At 42.2% G+C, this 16558-nt stretch overlaps 1 protein-coding gene across 7 annotated transcripts in view; it reads left to right on the top strand.

Moving 5' to 3' along the window:
* The window catches only part of Drep4 (DNA fragmentation factor-related protein 4), a 40730-nt gene that overhangs the window by 14942 nt on the left and 9230 nt on the right, over window positions 1–16558 (top strand). For all 7 annotated transcript variants that reach the window (XM_076204312.1, XM_076204309.1, XM_076204308.1 and 4 more), the window contains one exon: window positions 291–456. In XM_076204312.1, coding sequence (XP_076060427.1) covers window positions 291–456 — 166 coding nt within the window. The remainder of the gene's footprint in view (window positions 1–290; window positions 457–16558) is intronic.

Genomic DNA, 16558 nt, shown 5'->3' with positions numbered 1-16558 from the left:
TGATCACTTTTAACTTACTAATGCTCCATCCTTCTGCCCTTCTAATATCTTTCTCACTATCTCGTTCATTCCATTTCCTGAACACAATGTATACCTTAAAGATAGAAATATAGAAGTGCTGATCATGAGTGGTAAAATAAAATTAAAAGAATGGCTTTTTATGAGAATTCTAAATTTTTAAGTTTTTTGTCTACCAATGTAATTAATAAATGAGGCATAGACTGAATTTGATGTTTATAAAACAATTTGAAAAGTCAGAACTATGAAGAGATGTTTTTTTATTTTGTTAGGATTGAACACCAAGTACCGTACAAAAGAAGCAGTGATGAGAAATAGTGCAGAGTCTCGGATGCGAGGATACTATGAGAGAATTAAGAAGGAATTCCAGTATGATCCTGAAAATGAAAGGACGCTTAGAGTACTCCAGCATTTCAAAGATAAACTTAAAAAAAGCAGGTATGTTTTAATTAAACTGGTTTTTGTCAATTTTATTATCTTGAATACAGTTGTTCACCAAGTAACATGGATATAAATCCTGCATCTTTCTTAAAGTCATGAATCAAAAGAAATCATTTATTTCAGTTAAAAGGTTAACAAAATAGCAATTTAGTCCACCTGATCGGAGGAGGGATTGAGGAAGTTGGTGACAGAGTTTGGGAGTGTGTGTGAAAGAGGGAAGTTGAAGATAAATGTGGGTAAAAGTAAGATGATGAGATGTACAAGGGGTGAAAGTGGCAGTAGACTGGACGTGAGCATTAAGGGAGATCGACTGGAGGAAGTGGATAGTTTTAGGTACTTGGGTGCAAATGTGGCAGAAAAAGCTGGAGTACAGGTGGAGGTAGAATGTAGATTTAGAGAAGCAAGTAAATGCCTTGGTGGATTAAAAAGTGTAATGAGGAATAGACATTTGGGAATGGATGCTAAGAGGAGACTGTATGAAGGAGTGATTGTGCCAACAGCACTGTATGGGAGCAGAAACATGGAACATAGGAGAGGAAGAGAGAAGGAGTTTGAATGTGTTTGAGATGAGGTGTCTGAGAAGTATGATGGGGGTTACTAGGCTAGATAGAGTGAGAAATGAGGAGGAGAACAGGGGTGGAAAGGGAGTTGGGAGATAGGGTTGATGAAAGAGTAGGATGGTTTGGACACATGGAAAGAATGAGTGAAGAAAGACTAGTAAAAGAGGTATGGAAGGCAGATGTGGAGGGAGTGAACATGAGGGGACATCCTAGGATGAGATGGATGGCTGGGGTGAAGGGGGCTTTGGGGAAGAGGGGAATGTCTGTTGAGGAAGGACGGGAGAGGACAGAAGACAGGGGTGAATGGAGAATGGTTGTATATGGATGATGTTGTGATGCATGAGGTGGAATGGGTGGGGGTATGGGGGGCGAGGTAGTATGTGTGAGCAAAATTTGACACAGCCCAAAGGGATTTCTCCCCATCTTCTCCTTTTATGTACAGGGATGAAGAGGGGGGGTCACCAATTTAATGAAGCAGCCTTGCTGTGAATGTGCTGTGACTTGCGACACTGCTTCTGACCCAGGGCAGTGGACAAGGTGCAGGGATGACCTGTCACCCAGGAGGTGCTAAAATAAGAGGGAGGGTGGAGGGGAGTGGAGTGTATTTAGGGATGGAATGGGTGGGAATGATTTTATGCCTTTTTCTTTTTGGCTACCTCCCTTGTAAGGGGGGAAAAGCCTTGGTATATGTATGTATTATAAGGTGGAAGAGGCTTTTGGTATATAGATAGAAGAACACCCAAGTTTACTTAGACAATCTAGAACAGGGGTGACCAACCTTTTGTGAGATATGATCTACTTTTTCTACAATTACCCTGATGCAATCTACCAACCTAAGATTCAGACATATTCCATTAATGTAACTGTAACATCTTTCTTCCACTCAAGGTATGAGAGAGAGAGAATATTTTTGCAGTACCTGGATGCCTGCTAAAAGCTAGCAATCACCAACTGCAGCCATAACTACACCAAGTTAGCAGACAGCATGCAGTGCCAATCATCTCATTGATTAATAATGTAAGTGTGTGCTTTGTAATGGCATTTCAACAATTATATCATAATTGCAGCAGTGTAACAGTTACATACATATACCAAGGCTTTTTCCCCCTTACAAGGGTGGTAGCCAAAAAGGAAAAGGCATAGAATCATTCCCACCCATTCCATCCCTGAATACACTCCACACCCCTCCACCCTCCCTCTTATTGGGAGGTGCTAAGATATGAGGGAGGGTGGAGGGGTGTGGAGTGTATTCAGGGATGGAATGGGTGGGAATGATTTTATGCCTTTTCCTTTTTGGCTACCTCCCTTGTAAGGGGGAAAAAGCCTTGGTATATGTATGTAACTGTTACACTGCTGCAATTATGATGTAATTGTTGAAATGCCATTACAAAGCACACACTTACATTATTAATGAGATGATTGGCACTGCATGCTGTCTGCTAACTTGGTGTAGTTATGGCTGCAGTTGGTGATTGCTAGCTTTAAGCAGGCATTGGTGTTGATCTGATAATTTTGATCAGTATTTGGACTTGATATATCTCAGGTGTTGAAAATGTTGATTCTCAAAGGTTGGTTAAACCAAAACAACCTGTTAGGTACATGGAACATTTTCTGACATCAGGATTCTTTTCTTCACTGAGAAGGTTCCAGAAACTGCCTCCTGTTGCCATGGATTTTATCTGAATATCGTTTTGCAGTTTCAAAATCTCATTTTCAACTTAACCACTTCCATACGGTGACGCCTACGTAGGCGGCATGAGGAGCAAGTGGGTACTCGATGATGCCGACGTCGCCATCTTGATTATATTTATTGTAGTTGTCCCTGTGTAACTTTCATTCTCTCTAAACTGGCTTCATCATATTTTCTATGGTTATCAAAATACACGGGTGAAAGAGAACGAATGATTGAGCACTGACTTTATTTTTTGTAATGCGATTATTATGACGCAACATCGCACGTCGGGCAGCTAATGCTGCCAGACGTGCAATGTGCCCCGGAGTGAAGAGGTTAAGATGTATCTGTGTTTAATAATGTAGCCTTTCTAGATGCAATATCTTCAGCATCTGTGTCTTTACACATGTATGTTGCAACAGGTTCCATTGCTACCATATCTTGAAAATGCCTCTCAAAATGTGAGACAAGGTTTTGTACATGCTCAGTATAGTGACCAGATTGTTTACTTTGATTTTCCAGTTCTGACATCATATTTCTGAAATTTCTCAGTACATGTTGCTGTAGCTATGAAGACGCAAGTTGTTGTTGTTGTTGTTGTCGTTCCCTAGACTGTCTGTCCAAGCAGTCCCGTCTCCCCAAGGAATGCCATAGCCATACATACATACATATACCAAGGCTTTTTCCCCCTTCCAAGGGAGGTAGCCAAAAAGGGAAAGGCATAAAAACACTCCCACCCATTTCATCTCTAAATACACTCCACACCCCTCCCACCCTTCCTCTCATCTGAGCACCTCCTGGATGACGGGTCATCCCTGCACCCTTCCCACCGCCCTGGGTCAGAAGCAGTGTCGCAAGACACAGTACATCCACAGCGAGGCCGCTTCATTTAATCGGCGACCCCCCCTCTCCGTCCCCCTTTGCATATAAGGCGAGGACGGGGAGAAATCCCTTCGGGCTGCGTCAAAATTTACTCACACATACTACCCCACCCCCCACTTCCCCGCCCATTCCTCCTCATGCAGTCACAACATCATCCATATACAACCATTCTCCACTCACCTCTGTCTTCCGTCCTCTCCCTTCCTTCCTCAACAGACATTCCCCTCTTCCCCAAAGCCCCCTTCACCCCATCCATCTACCTCATCCTAGGACGTCCCCTCATGTTCACTCCCTCCACATCTGCCTTCCATACCTCTTTTACTAGTCTTTCTTCACTCATTCTTTCCATGTGTCCAAACCATCCTAATATTCTTTCATCAACCCTATCTCCCAAATTCTTTTTCACCCCTGTTCTCCTCCTCACCTCCTCATTTCTCACTCTATCTAGCCTAGTAACCCCCACCATACTTCTCAGACACCTCATCTCAAACACATTCAAACTCCTTCTCTCTTCTTCTCTTATGTTCCACGTTTCTGCCCCATACAGTGCTGTTGGCACAATCACTCCTTCATACAGTCTCCTCTTCGCATCCATTCCCAAATGTCTATTCCTCATTACACTCTTTAAACCACCAAGGCATTTACTCGCTTCTCTCAATCTACATTCTACCTCCACCTTCACTCCACCTTTTCCTGCTACACTTGCACAAAGCCTTTATAGAGCGTATGTTTTGTTTTTGTCGTTCCCTAGACTGTCTGTCCGAGCAGTCCTGTCTCCCCAAGGAATGCCACAGCCAAAAGTGGGTTTTCCCACAAATCCTTTATAGAGTGTATGTTGTGTTGTTTGCGTGCATGATTGTGTATAATGCAGTCTTCCATTATGTGTTGTATGGTATGGGGTGAAGTGGTACATCCTGGGCAGCTGTTCACAATGTAGTCATCCAGCCTCTTCTGGTAGCTTAGAAGTGCTGGGTGGTGGCCGCACCGCAGTCTGGCCAGGTGGACTCTGTCCTTTCGTGGGAGAGAGGATTCAGAAAGGTGGATATCAGGGGGTCTGGCATGCAGCAGTGTGTTGTCTTTCAGTGTGTTAATGGAGCAGTCAGTGATATGATTATGAATATGTTTCCGGAGGCTGGTATTTGGTGGTTGTGGAGGAAGAGAAGAGAGTATCTGTGTGTGATAAAGGTCTTTGGGTGTTGTTTTAATGTTTCTTGGTGTGTGTGGGTGTTCTGCTATGTAGTGTAGCGGGTGTGATGTGTTTGTGGTGGCTGCGGCAAGTGTTTGTGTGCCTCTCATATCGAGGTGGTCCTTGACTTTGAGGACTTTTGTTTCATGGTGTAAATGGTCTGTAGGTGTTGTATTTGTGCAGCCTATAATTGTTTTTAGGGCTTTGTTTTGTATGATTTGAAGGGTGTTGTGGTGTGTCTCACTGAGATTAGGAGACCATGCAGGACTCGCATAATTCATCACTGAGTGTATGCATTGTTTGTATATTGTTGTATTAGTTTCTTTGTTTTGTCCAAATGCTGTTCCAGTGATTGACTTAAGTGCATTAAGTCTAGGTGTGCATTTGTCTTTTATGTTTGTGATGTGTTGTTTGAAAGACATGGATGTATCATATGTTACACCAAGAATTTTCAGTGTCTTTGTGTGTGGTATTAAGAGTGTTGTTGATGTAGAGATGAAGTATGTATTTGTGTTCTTTTGTCCAGTTTGTGAGAAGTGTTGCTGTAGATTTGGTTGGAGCTATATTGAGTCTGTTTGTGATGAACCATGTGTTGAGTGTATCAAGGTATGGCTGGATTATTTCTGTAGCTTTGTCTGTGTTACGATGTGTGCATGTGATTGTTATGTCATCTGCGTAGGAAGAGATTTGTATTTCTGAGGTGTCTGGTGTGGGTAAGTCATGCATGTATAGATTAAAGAGCGTGGGGGATAGAACAGAGCCCTGTGGTACTCCATTCTTAATGTTTCTGATGTGCGATGATTGGCCATTATATGACACATAAGCATTCCTACCTGCCAGATAATTGGCCAGCCATCTTTTGGTGTTATTGTGCATGTCTGTGTTATATATTTTATTTGTTAGGTTGTGGTGGGGTATAGCATCAAAAGCTTTACTAATGTCTAATGTTATAAGAAGTGTTCTGTGGTGGGGGCTATCTGAATTGATACCATCTAAAATTCTTTGTGTGAGGTTTATCAGAAGAGTGTTTGTGGAGTGTAGTGGCCTAAAACCGTGTTGTGAGTGAGCAAATGGAATGTGTGGTGTGACAAGTTGAAGTATTAGGTGTTCAATGACTTTAGAGGGGGTTCAGTGAAGTGTGATTGGGCGGTGCAATGTTGGGATTGTTGGGTCTTTGTTCGGTTTTGGAAAGGTGATTATTTTACCATGCTTCCGGATGTCGGCTATAGTGTTGTGTGAATAGCTGTGGTTTGCAATGTTTGTGAGTGCATGTATAGCTTGTGGTCCAATGTGTTTTAGGTGGACGTTACTTATGTTATCAGGGCCACAGGCAGATGAGTGCTTGAGATTATGTAATATGTGTTTTGTCTGACTGTCTATGAAGGGTGTATAGTCTGAGTCTGTGAGAAAGTCTTTCTTACGTCGAATAGTGCGTCGGTTGTCAGGGTGAGAAGTGAGATGGCTTGTCTGTGCAAAATGATTTATGAGTGTGTTTGCTTGTTGTCTGTTTGAGGGTAGATTGTCTTTTGTTGTGATTATTGCTGCATGAGATCGTGTTGTGTTACTGTTGGATAGTGTAATGCTGTTGAGTGTTTTGTACAATTTGCTGGTGTTTGTTTTGTGATCAAGTGTATTGATAAAGTTTTGCCAATTTTGTGTTTTTTGTTCGTGTATTTTATTGGCAATCACAGTATTTAGTGTTTGTATTTGGTCTGCTGTGTTTTGAGGGATAGGTGTGGGGGTATTATGTTTAAGTGTGTCTCGTTGTCTGATGAGGCCTTGGATTTCTGGTGTGAAGTTGGGGTTGTGTGATTTTCTGTTGCCTCTAGGGATGTATCTCTTGTCTGCGTTTTGTATGATTGTATTAAAAGTGTGCAAAGCATTGTTAATGTTTGTGATTGGTGTACTGTGAAGTGTTTCAAAATGTTGTTCTGTCTCTTCAGTAAAAGCTTCCCAGTTAGCTCTCTTGTAATTGGTGTATGTGTGTCTGTGGCCAACTGGGGTACATCTTGTTTTGGTGGTGATGATAATTGGAAGGTGGTCAGAACCAAGGGTTCCGACCACTCTCCATGATGTTGTTGGGGTTAGGCAGGGGGAGCAAAAGGTGATATCAGGAGAGGAGGGAGTGTAGAGGGCTTGGTGTGGGATATGTGTATAATTATGTGTGTTGTTCATGATAGTCAATGAGTCCAACTGAGTCTGTATATCAAGCCCTCTGTCTGTGTCAGGGTTGTCAACATACCAGGCAGACGACTTGGCGTTGAAGTCACCACCCATGATCAGGTTGGGGATTGAGGCTAGTTGGCTAAAATGAGGCCTGAAGGTGTCTGGAACTGTGGGGGATGATTGGGGGGGAATGTACATGTTAACTATTGTCAGTGTTGTTGTTGTTGTCGTTCCCTAGACTGTCTGTCCGAGCAGTCCCGTCTCCCCAAGGAATGCCATAGCCGAAACTGGGTTTTCCCACAAATCCTTTATAGAGCGTATGTTGTGTTGTTTGCGTGCATGATTGTGTATAATGCAGTCTTCCATTATGTGTTGTATGGTATGGGGTGAAGTGTTACATCCTGGGCAGCTGTTCACAATGCGGTCATCCAGCCTCTTCTGGTAGCTTAGAAGTGCTGGGTGGTGACCGCACCATAGTCTGGCCAAGTGGACTCTGTCCTTTTGTGGGAGAAAGGATTCAGAAGGGTGGATATCAGGGGGTCTGGCATGCAGCAGTGTGTTAATGGAGCGGTGAGTGATATGATTATGAATATGTTTCCGGAGGCTGGTATTTGGTGGTTGTGGAGGAAGAGAAGAGAGTATCTGTGCGTGATAAAGGTCTTTGGGTGTTGTTTTAATGTTTCTTGGTGTGTGTGGGTGTTCTGCTATGTAGTGTAGCGGGTGTAATGTGTTTGTGGTGGCTGCGGCAAGTGTTTGTGTGCCTCTCATATCGAGGTGGTCCTTGATTTTGAGGACTTTTGTTTCGTGGTGTAAATGGTCTGTAGGTGTTGTATTTGTGCAGCCTGTAATTGTTTTTAGGGCTTTGTTTTGTATGATTTGAAGGGTGTTGTGGTGTGTCTCACTGAGATTAGGAGCCCATGCAGGACTTGCATAATTCAACACTGAGCGTATGCATTGTTTGTATATTGTTATATTAGTTTCTTTGTTTTGTCCAAATGTTGTTCCAGTGATTGACTTAAGTGCGTTAAGTCTGGGTGTGCATTTGTTTTTTATGTTTGTGATGTGTTGTTTGAAAGACATGGATGTATCGTATGTTACACCAAGAATTTTTTGTGTGTTTGTGTGTGGTATTAGAGTGTTGTTGATGTAGAGATGAGGTATGTATTTGTGTTCTTTTGTCCAGTTTGTGAGAAGTGTTGCTGTAGATTTGGTTGGAGCTATATTGAGTCTGTTTGTGATGAACCATGTGTTGAGTGTATCAAGGTATGGCTGGATTATTTCTGCAGCTTTGTCTGTGTTACGATGTGTGCATGTGATTGTTATGTCGTCTGCGTAGGAAGAGATTTGTATTTCTGAGGTGTCTGGCGTGGGTAAGTCATGCATGTATAGATTAAATAGTGTGGGGGATAGAACTGAGCCCTGTGGTACTCCGTTCTTAATGTTTCTGATGTGCGATGATTGGCCATTATATGACACATAAGCATTCCTACCTGCCAGATAATTGGCCAGCCATCTTTTGGTGTTATTGTGCATGTCTGTGTTATATATTTTATTTGTTAGGTTGTGGCGGGGGATAGCATCAAAAGCTTTACTAATGTCTAATGTTATAAGAAGTGTTCTTTGGTGGGGCCTATCTGAATTGATGCCATCTAAAATTCTTTGTGTGAGGTTTATCAGAAGAGTGTTTGTGGAGTGTAGTGGCCTAAATCCGTGTTGTGAGTGAGCAAGGGGAATATGTGGTGTGACAAGTTTAAGTATTAGGTGTTCAATGACTTTAGAGGGGGTGCAGAGAAGTGTGATTGGGCGGTGCGATGTTGGGATTGTTGGGTCTTTGTTCGGTTTTGGAATGGTGATTATTTTGCCATGCTTCCAGATGTCGGCTATAGTGTTGTGTGAATAGCTGTAGTTTGCAATGTTTGTGAGTGCGTGTATACCTTGTGGTCCAATGTGTTTTAGGTGGATGTTGCTTATGTTATCAGGGCCACAGGCAGACGAGTGCTTGAGACTATGTATTATGAGTTTTGTCTGACTGTCTATGAAGGGTATATAGTCTGAGTCTGTGGGAAAGTCTTTCTTACGTCGAATGGTGCGTCGGTTGTCAGGGTGAGAAGTGAGATGGCTTGTCTGCAAAATGACGTATGAGTGCGTTTGCTTGTTGTCTGTTTGAGGGTAGATTATCTGTTGTTGTGATTATTGCTGCGTGAGAGCGTGTAGTGTTACTGTTGGATAGTGTAATGCTGTTGAGTGTTTTGTACAATTTGCTGGTGTTTGTTTTGTGATCAAGTGTATTGATAAAGTTTTGCCAATTTTGTGTTTTTTGTTCATGTATTTTATTGGCAATTACAGTGTTTAGTGTTTGTATTTGGTCTGCTATGTTTTGAGGGATAGGTGTGGGGGTACCGTGTTTAAGTGTGTCACGTTGTCTGATGAGGCTTTGGATTTCTGGTGTGAAGTTGGGGTTGTGTGATTTTCTGTTGCCTCTAGGGATGTATCTCTTGTCTGCGTTTTGTATGATTGTATTAAAAGTGTGCACAGCATTGTTTATGTTTGTGATTGGTGTACTGTTAAGTGTTTCAAAATGATGTTCTCTCTCTTCAATAAAAGCTTCCCAGTTAGCTCTCTTGTAATTGGTGTATGTGTGTCTGTGGCCAACTGGGGTGCATCTTGTTTTGGTGGTGATGATGATTGGAAGGTGGTCAGAGCCAAGGGTTCCAACCACTCTCCATGATGTTGTTGGGGTTAGGCAGGGGGAGCAAAAGGTGATATCAGGAGAGGAGGGAGTGTAGAGGGCTTGGTGTGGGATATGTGTATGATTATGTGTGTTGTTCATGATAGTCAATGACTCAAACTGAGTCTGTATATCAAGCCCTCTGTCTGTGTCAGGGTTGTCGACATACCAGGCCGACTTGGCGTTGAAGTCTCCACCCATGATCAGGTTGGGGATTGAGGCTAGTTGGCTAAAATGAGGCCTGAAGGTGTCTGGAACTGTGGGGGATGATTTGGGGGGAATGTACTTGTTATCTATTGTCAGTGTTGATTTGTTGCCTGTGCGTTTTCGAATGGATTGGATTTCTGTTGTGTTATCTGGGGTAGAGAGGAGAATTTTGGTTGTGGCACTTGTGTCCACAAAACAGATGGAGTGGTGGATCAGGGTGATGAGTCCACCGCCATAGCAGTCAGTTTGTCTTGTCTGATGGTGGTGTAATTATGAAATGATGGTGTTTTGTGTGAGTGTCTTAGTTTTGTTTCTTGTAAAATCGCAATGTGTATGTTGTGTTGTTTAAGAAAGTGTTCAAGTTCATGTTTTTTTGTGTTAATACCGTCAATGTTGTGTTGTAATATGTTGATGTTGTGTGTTTTGTATGTGTTGTATGTTGCCATTTGGGGTTGAGGTTGGGGTGGTAGTGGGGAAGGTGTAGGATCTGGGTCAGAGGGGGGGAAAGGAGAGATCGGGGACAAAGGAAGGGGAGTACTAATCGGGGGTAAGGGCAGAGGGAAATTGGGAGTGGGTGAGGGTGCTGGCTGTGGTTGGGGAGGTGGGAGTGGGGTTACTGGAGGGCAGGTAGAACATGTCCAAGTGTTTGTGTATTGGTTTGTGTCAGCAAGTGTTGTACAAGTGAGGTGGGCCCAGTTTTTGCACATATTACACTGAACTGAGCCCTTTGTCTGTCTGCTCGAAGTAATGGGTTTAGAGCATGTTGGGCATGTGTATTTTGTGGTGGGCCCAGGATTGCTCTCTACATCTCCAGCTAAAAGTAGAAGAAGAGGGGTGATCGCCGGAAAATCACCCCTCAATGCAGAAAAAACGTAATATTGCATGATGAGAAAAAGGATTGTGGTACTCCCCAAGGTAGGTGTAGCTCCTCTTGGGGATCGGTGCCACCTGCGTAGAGCCGGTGGCCAGGGGTGGTTGCTGCCGTTTGACCCCAACTCTTGGGGTTGGGGGTGGTCCCACGACGTAGACTCTGCAGCTCCAGGACCTGTTGTTGTTGTTGTTGTTGTTGTCGTCGTTCCCTAGACTGTCTGTCCAAGCAGTCCCGTCTCCCCAAGGAATGCCATAGCCGAAACTGGGTTTTTCCACAAATCCTTTATAGAGCGAAGGTTGTGTTGTTTGCGTGCATGATTGTGTATAATGCAGTCTTCCATTATGTGTTGTATGGTATGGGGTGAAGTGTTACATCCTGGGCAGCTGTTCACAACGCGGTCATCCAGCCTCTTCTGGTAGTTTAGAAGTGCTGGGTGGTGACCGCACCGCAGTCTGGCCAAGTGGACTCTGTCCTTTCGTGGGAGAAAGGATTCAGAAGGGTGGATATCAGGGGGTCTGGCATGCAGCAGTGTGTTGTCTTTCAGTGTGTTAATGGAGCGGTGAGTGATATGATTATGAATATGTTTCCGGAGGCTGGTATTTGGTGGTTGTGGAGGAAGAGGAGAGTATCTGTGCGTGATAAAGGTCTTTGGGTGTTGTTTTAATGTTTTTTGGTGTGTGTGGGTGTTCTGCTATGTAGTGTAGCGGGTGTAATGTGTTTGTGGTGGCTGCGGCAAGTGTTTGTGTGCCTCTCATGTTGAGGTGGTCCTTGACTTTGAGGACTTTTGTTTCATGGTGTAAATAGTCTGTAGGTGTTGTATTTGTGCAGCCTGTAATTGATTTTAGGGCTTTGTTTTGTATGATTTGAAGGGTGTTGTGGTGTGTCTCACTGAGATTAGGAGCCCATGCAGGACTCGCATAATTCAACACTGAGCGTATGCATTGTTTGTATATTGTTATATTAGTTTCTTTGTTTTGTCCAAATGTTGTTCCAGTGATTGACTTAAGTGCGTTAAGTCTGGGTGTGCATTTGTTTTTTATGTTTGTGATGTGTTGTTTGAAAGACATGGATGTATCGTATGTTACACCAAGAATTTTTTGTGTGTTTGTGTGTGGTATTAGAGTGTTGTTGATGTAGAGATGAGGTATGTATTTGTGTTCTTTTGTCCAGTTTGTGAGAAGTGTTGCTGTAGATTTGGTTGGAGCTATTTTGAGTCTGTTTGTGATGAACCAACTATTGTCAGTGTTGATTTGTTGCCTGTGCGGATTCGAATGGATTGGATTTCTATAGTGTTATCTGTGGTAGGGAGGAGAATTTTGGTTGTGGCACTTGTGTCCACAAAACAGATGGAGTGGTGGATCAGGGTGATGAGTCCACCGCCATTGCCGTCGGTCCGGTCTTGTCTGATGGTGGTGTAATTATTAAATGATGGTGTTTTGTGTGAGTCTTTTAGTTTTGTTTCTTGTATAATTGCAATGTGTATGTTGTGTTGTTTAAGAAAGTGTTCGAGTTCATGTTTTTTCGTGTTAATACCGTCAATGTTGTGTTGTAATATGTTGATGTTGTATGTGTAGTATGTGTTTTGTATGTGTAGTATGTGTTTCCGTTTGGGGTTGAGGTTCAGGTGTTAATGGGGAAGGTATAGGATCTGGGTTAGAGGGGGGGAAAAGAGAGATTGGGGACAAAGGAAGGGGAGTACTGATTAGGGATAAGGGCAAAGGGAAATTGGGAGTGGGTAAGGGTGCTGGCTGTGGTTGGGGAGGTGGGAGTGGGGTTACTGGAGAGCAGGTAGAACATGTCAAGTGTTTGTGTATTGGTTTGTGTCAGCAAGTGTTGTACAAGTGAGGTGGGCCCAGTTTTTGCACATATTACACTGAACTGAGCCCTTTGTCTGTCTGCTTGAAGTAATGGGTTTAGAGCATGTTGGGCATGTGTATTTTGTGGTGGTCCCAGGATTGCTCTCTACATCTCCGACTAAAAGTAGAAGAAGAGGGGTGATCGCCAGAAAATCACCCCTCGGTGCAGAAATAATGTAACATTGCATGTTGAGAAAAAGGATTGTGGTACTCCCTAAGGCAGTCGTAGCTCCTCTTGGGGATCGGTGCCACCTGCGTAGAGCCGGTGGCCAGGGCTGGTTGCCGCCGTTTGGCCCCCAACTCTTGGGGTTGGGGGGTGGTCCCACGACGTAGACGCTGCGGCTCCAGGACCTGAAGACTAGTTGTAGTATCTGCTTGAATGCTGTCACAGTACTAATCAGGTCAACTATGGTTTTGCCTTTTCCTTGGAGCTCTTAAGTTGAGTTCACTCAACATACCAGTTATGTAAACTAGGAATGCTAAATCCAGCAACCATTCTTCATTGTTAATATGGGGGTTATGAGAAGGCCAAAGTTTTAAGGTGAAAAACATGTTTATTTCAGGCAGTAGATCTCTAAGTCTGGAGAATTTACCTCTGCTTAACCACCTGACATCTGTATGCAACAACAGATCAGTGTTCTGCTTCACTTTCTTGTAACTGACTTTGAAACAGTTGCCTCTGAAAACTTCTGGCCCAAAATGAATTATACAATCTTGAAAGAAATGTCCATGACTTTTGTCATATTCAACATTTTATCACGAAGTGCTTGTTGATGAATGACACAGTGATAATTAACCCCTTACCCGGCAACTTTTGTTTGGAAGAAACATTTCATTTTAAGATGAATTTTTTATTTCTCTTTTATATAGTATTTTTCATGCTGAATATAGAAGTAAATTTTATTTTTATCTATTACCAAATTTTACTTGAAATTGTATTTTGAAGATACAATTTCCATCAAAAACAAGATAACTCATCTTCCCTTATATGTTGCCTTTTTCCTAACTTTAGAATCAAAAGTAAAGGGAAATTACACACTTATTTTACTCTTTTTTTATATTTTACCATTGATAATCCAGGATTTCCAGTGAATAGGAAGCAAGGTGGTGGAAGAAGCATGTTTTGTTCCAACACATCATGTCGACACCAATGTCGTAAATCCTCTTCCTCCACTTGAGAGAGAATAGTCATAGTCAGATGAATTTGCACTCTCATCTGATGTATCTAAGCTTCAAGTTGAAGCTTCATATTCATTCTCATCTCCTGAGTTAGACATCTAGGCATAGGGTACGCATACCAATGGAGACGCACTTGCCCTACGAAGACACATTTGACACAAAAAACTTCTACCTGCCGATGGTGAACAGATAGGAGCATAGTTATAGGCTAAAAAAATCACTTAACTATCCCCTCATAATGTGACATAGTCTTACCTTCCTAATCCAAACCGGTACGTGACTTTAGGTTTTCGTAAGGATTCTTTCAAAAAGAGTACTTTTTTTATTTCATATCCTGCAATCATGTACCTATTTGGATTAGGAAGGTAAGACTATGTTACATTATGAGGGGCACATCGCATGTCTGGCAGCATTAGCTGCCCGACATGCGATGTTGCGTCATAATAATCGCATTATAAAAAATAAAGTCAGTACTCAATCGTTTGTTCTCGTTCACCCGTGAATTTTGATAACCATAGAAAATATGATGAAGCCAGTTTAGAGAGAATGGAGGTTACGTAGGTACGACTACAATAAATATAATCAAGACGCCGACGTCGGCATCATCACATACCCACTTGTTCCTCATGACGCCTACGTAGGCGTCACCGTATGGAAGTGGTTAAGTGATTTTTTGAGCCTATAATTATGCTCCTATCTGTTCACCATTGGCAGGTAGAAGTTTTTTTGTGTCAAATGCGTCTGCATAGGGCAAGTGCGTCTCATAAGAACATAAGAATAAAGGGGACTGCAAGAGACCATAAGGCCTACACTAGGCAGCTCCATATCCATCACCACTTGTCATCCCCATCCATAAAATTGTCTAATCGTTTTTTAAAACAACTGATAGTTTCAGCGCTTACTACGTGGTTACTAAGTTTATTCCATTCATCGACCACCCTATTAGTAAACCAATTCTTGCCTATTTCCTTCTTAAATCTAAATTTGTCCAGTTTATACCCATTACTGCGAGTCCTGCCCTGTTGTTTTATTATGATGACCTTGTTTGCTTCACCCTTGTTATAGCCTTTGATCCACTTGAACACTTCTATTAGATCACCCTGCACTCTGCGTCTTTCTAGAGAGTGTAAGTTTAGGTGCCTAAGCCTCTCTTCGTAAGGCAAATTTCTGAGTCCTTGTATCATTTTGGTCATTCTTCTTTGTACTGATTCTAGTGAATTTATGTCCATTTTGTAGGAAGGAGACCAAAACTGTACTGCATAGTCAAAGATGGGTCTAACTATCGCTAGATAGAGTTTAATAATTGCCTCTGCACTTCTATTCGTTACCGTCCTAGCAATGAATCCTAATGCTCTGTTAGCTTTATTTCTGGCAGTAATGCACTGCTTCCTGGTTTTAAGGTCCGGACTCACCAGAACTCCCAAGTCCCTCTCGCACTCAGATTTGTCTAAAAACGTGTTATCTAAGTTTGATCTATTTTCGGGGTTGTGTAGCCCTACGTTTAACACGCTACACTTAGAGATATTGAAGTTCATTTGCCATTTCACCATTGGTACACGTACCCTAATTGATAAAAAGTGAGTGTATATGCTCAGAAGCGATGAGTCTACTTCATTTAACTGATAACTTATCACTAATAAATGCATCCTGAGGCAGAAGGGTCACAGCTACCAGACATATGATTCACTGAGTATACTCATTGATGGCTAAGAATAGCTCTAATTCAGTGATTATACTCATCTGCGTCTGTTTTTTAAACATTATGTTTGGACGAGTTTACTCATCGCAATTTCAGCTATTTGTATGACAACTTGTGAAGGACAAATTATTAAAAGTACAGTTGTGTGATCAACTTAAAACAGGCATGTGATCAACCACTTATCACAATCAACTGGTTGGCCACCCCTGATCTAGAAGAAATAATGGAGTGGAAGCCTCACCCCTCTTTGAGAGGGCATTAATGGACTGTGTTGTATTTACCTAGTTGTAATATACGGGAGGGGAGCTATGCTCGTGGTGACCCATCTTTGTATCTCTCCGCATCAAGTTTTATCTTAAAATCTTGTATAGTGTTAGCACATACTGTTTTGTTGTCTAATTTGTTCCATGTATTTATCGCTCTGTGTGGGAAACTGTTCCTTTTCAAGTTTTTTCTATAACTATCCTTTTTCAAGTTTTTTCCGTTTCCTCTTGTTTTACCGTTGTCCCACATTAATAGGTCGTTCCTGTCTAAAACTTCCATTCCTTTCATTATTCTGTAGATAGTTAGCAAATCTCCTCTTTCTCTTCTTTGTTCCAGAGTTGGTAGGTTCAATTTGGATAGTCTCCCAAATGGAGTATTGAAAGAGTTTTGGGCATAAATGTATTAAGGGGAGAGAGCAAGGGATTGTCAGGTCATTAATAGGTTGAGGGGAAATTGAGAGTGGAATTAAAGTGGAAGAGGAGGAAACGGGAGAAGGATAAAGAAATGATGATGGTAAATAAATTAAATGAGAAGGAAAAAAAATATAAGAAGCTGAGAGAAGTATGGGAAGTAGCAAAGGAGAAAAGATCAAACAGGAGTAGAGAAAGAATGCATATGTTAAAAGGATAAAGAGCATTAAGATGGTACGAGTATGTGGGATGGTAGGGAACAGAAGGAGAGGTAGTGGTGGAAGAAAAGTGAGCTTGTAAGGATTGGTTGCAAAGAGATCAGATGTAAAGTCAGGTAGGTGTCTGGTGGAGAATTTTGAAAAGATTGAGAATATGTTTTGGAGGAAAGTGATTAGAATGAGGGAGGGTGAGTCAGGTAG

This window comes from Oratosquilla oratoria, chromosome 21 (assembly GCF_046742065.1).
Source record: "Oratosquilla oratoria isolate Oo_2021 chromosome 21, ASM4674206v1, whole genome shotgun sequence".
Classification (NCBI taxonomy): Eukaryota; Metazoa; Arthropoda; class Malacostraca; order Stomatopoda; family Squillidae; genus Oratosquilla; species Oratosquilla oratoria.
Note: the sequence above shows the minus strand (reverse complement) of the source record. Positions and strands in the feature narration are given on the sequence as shown.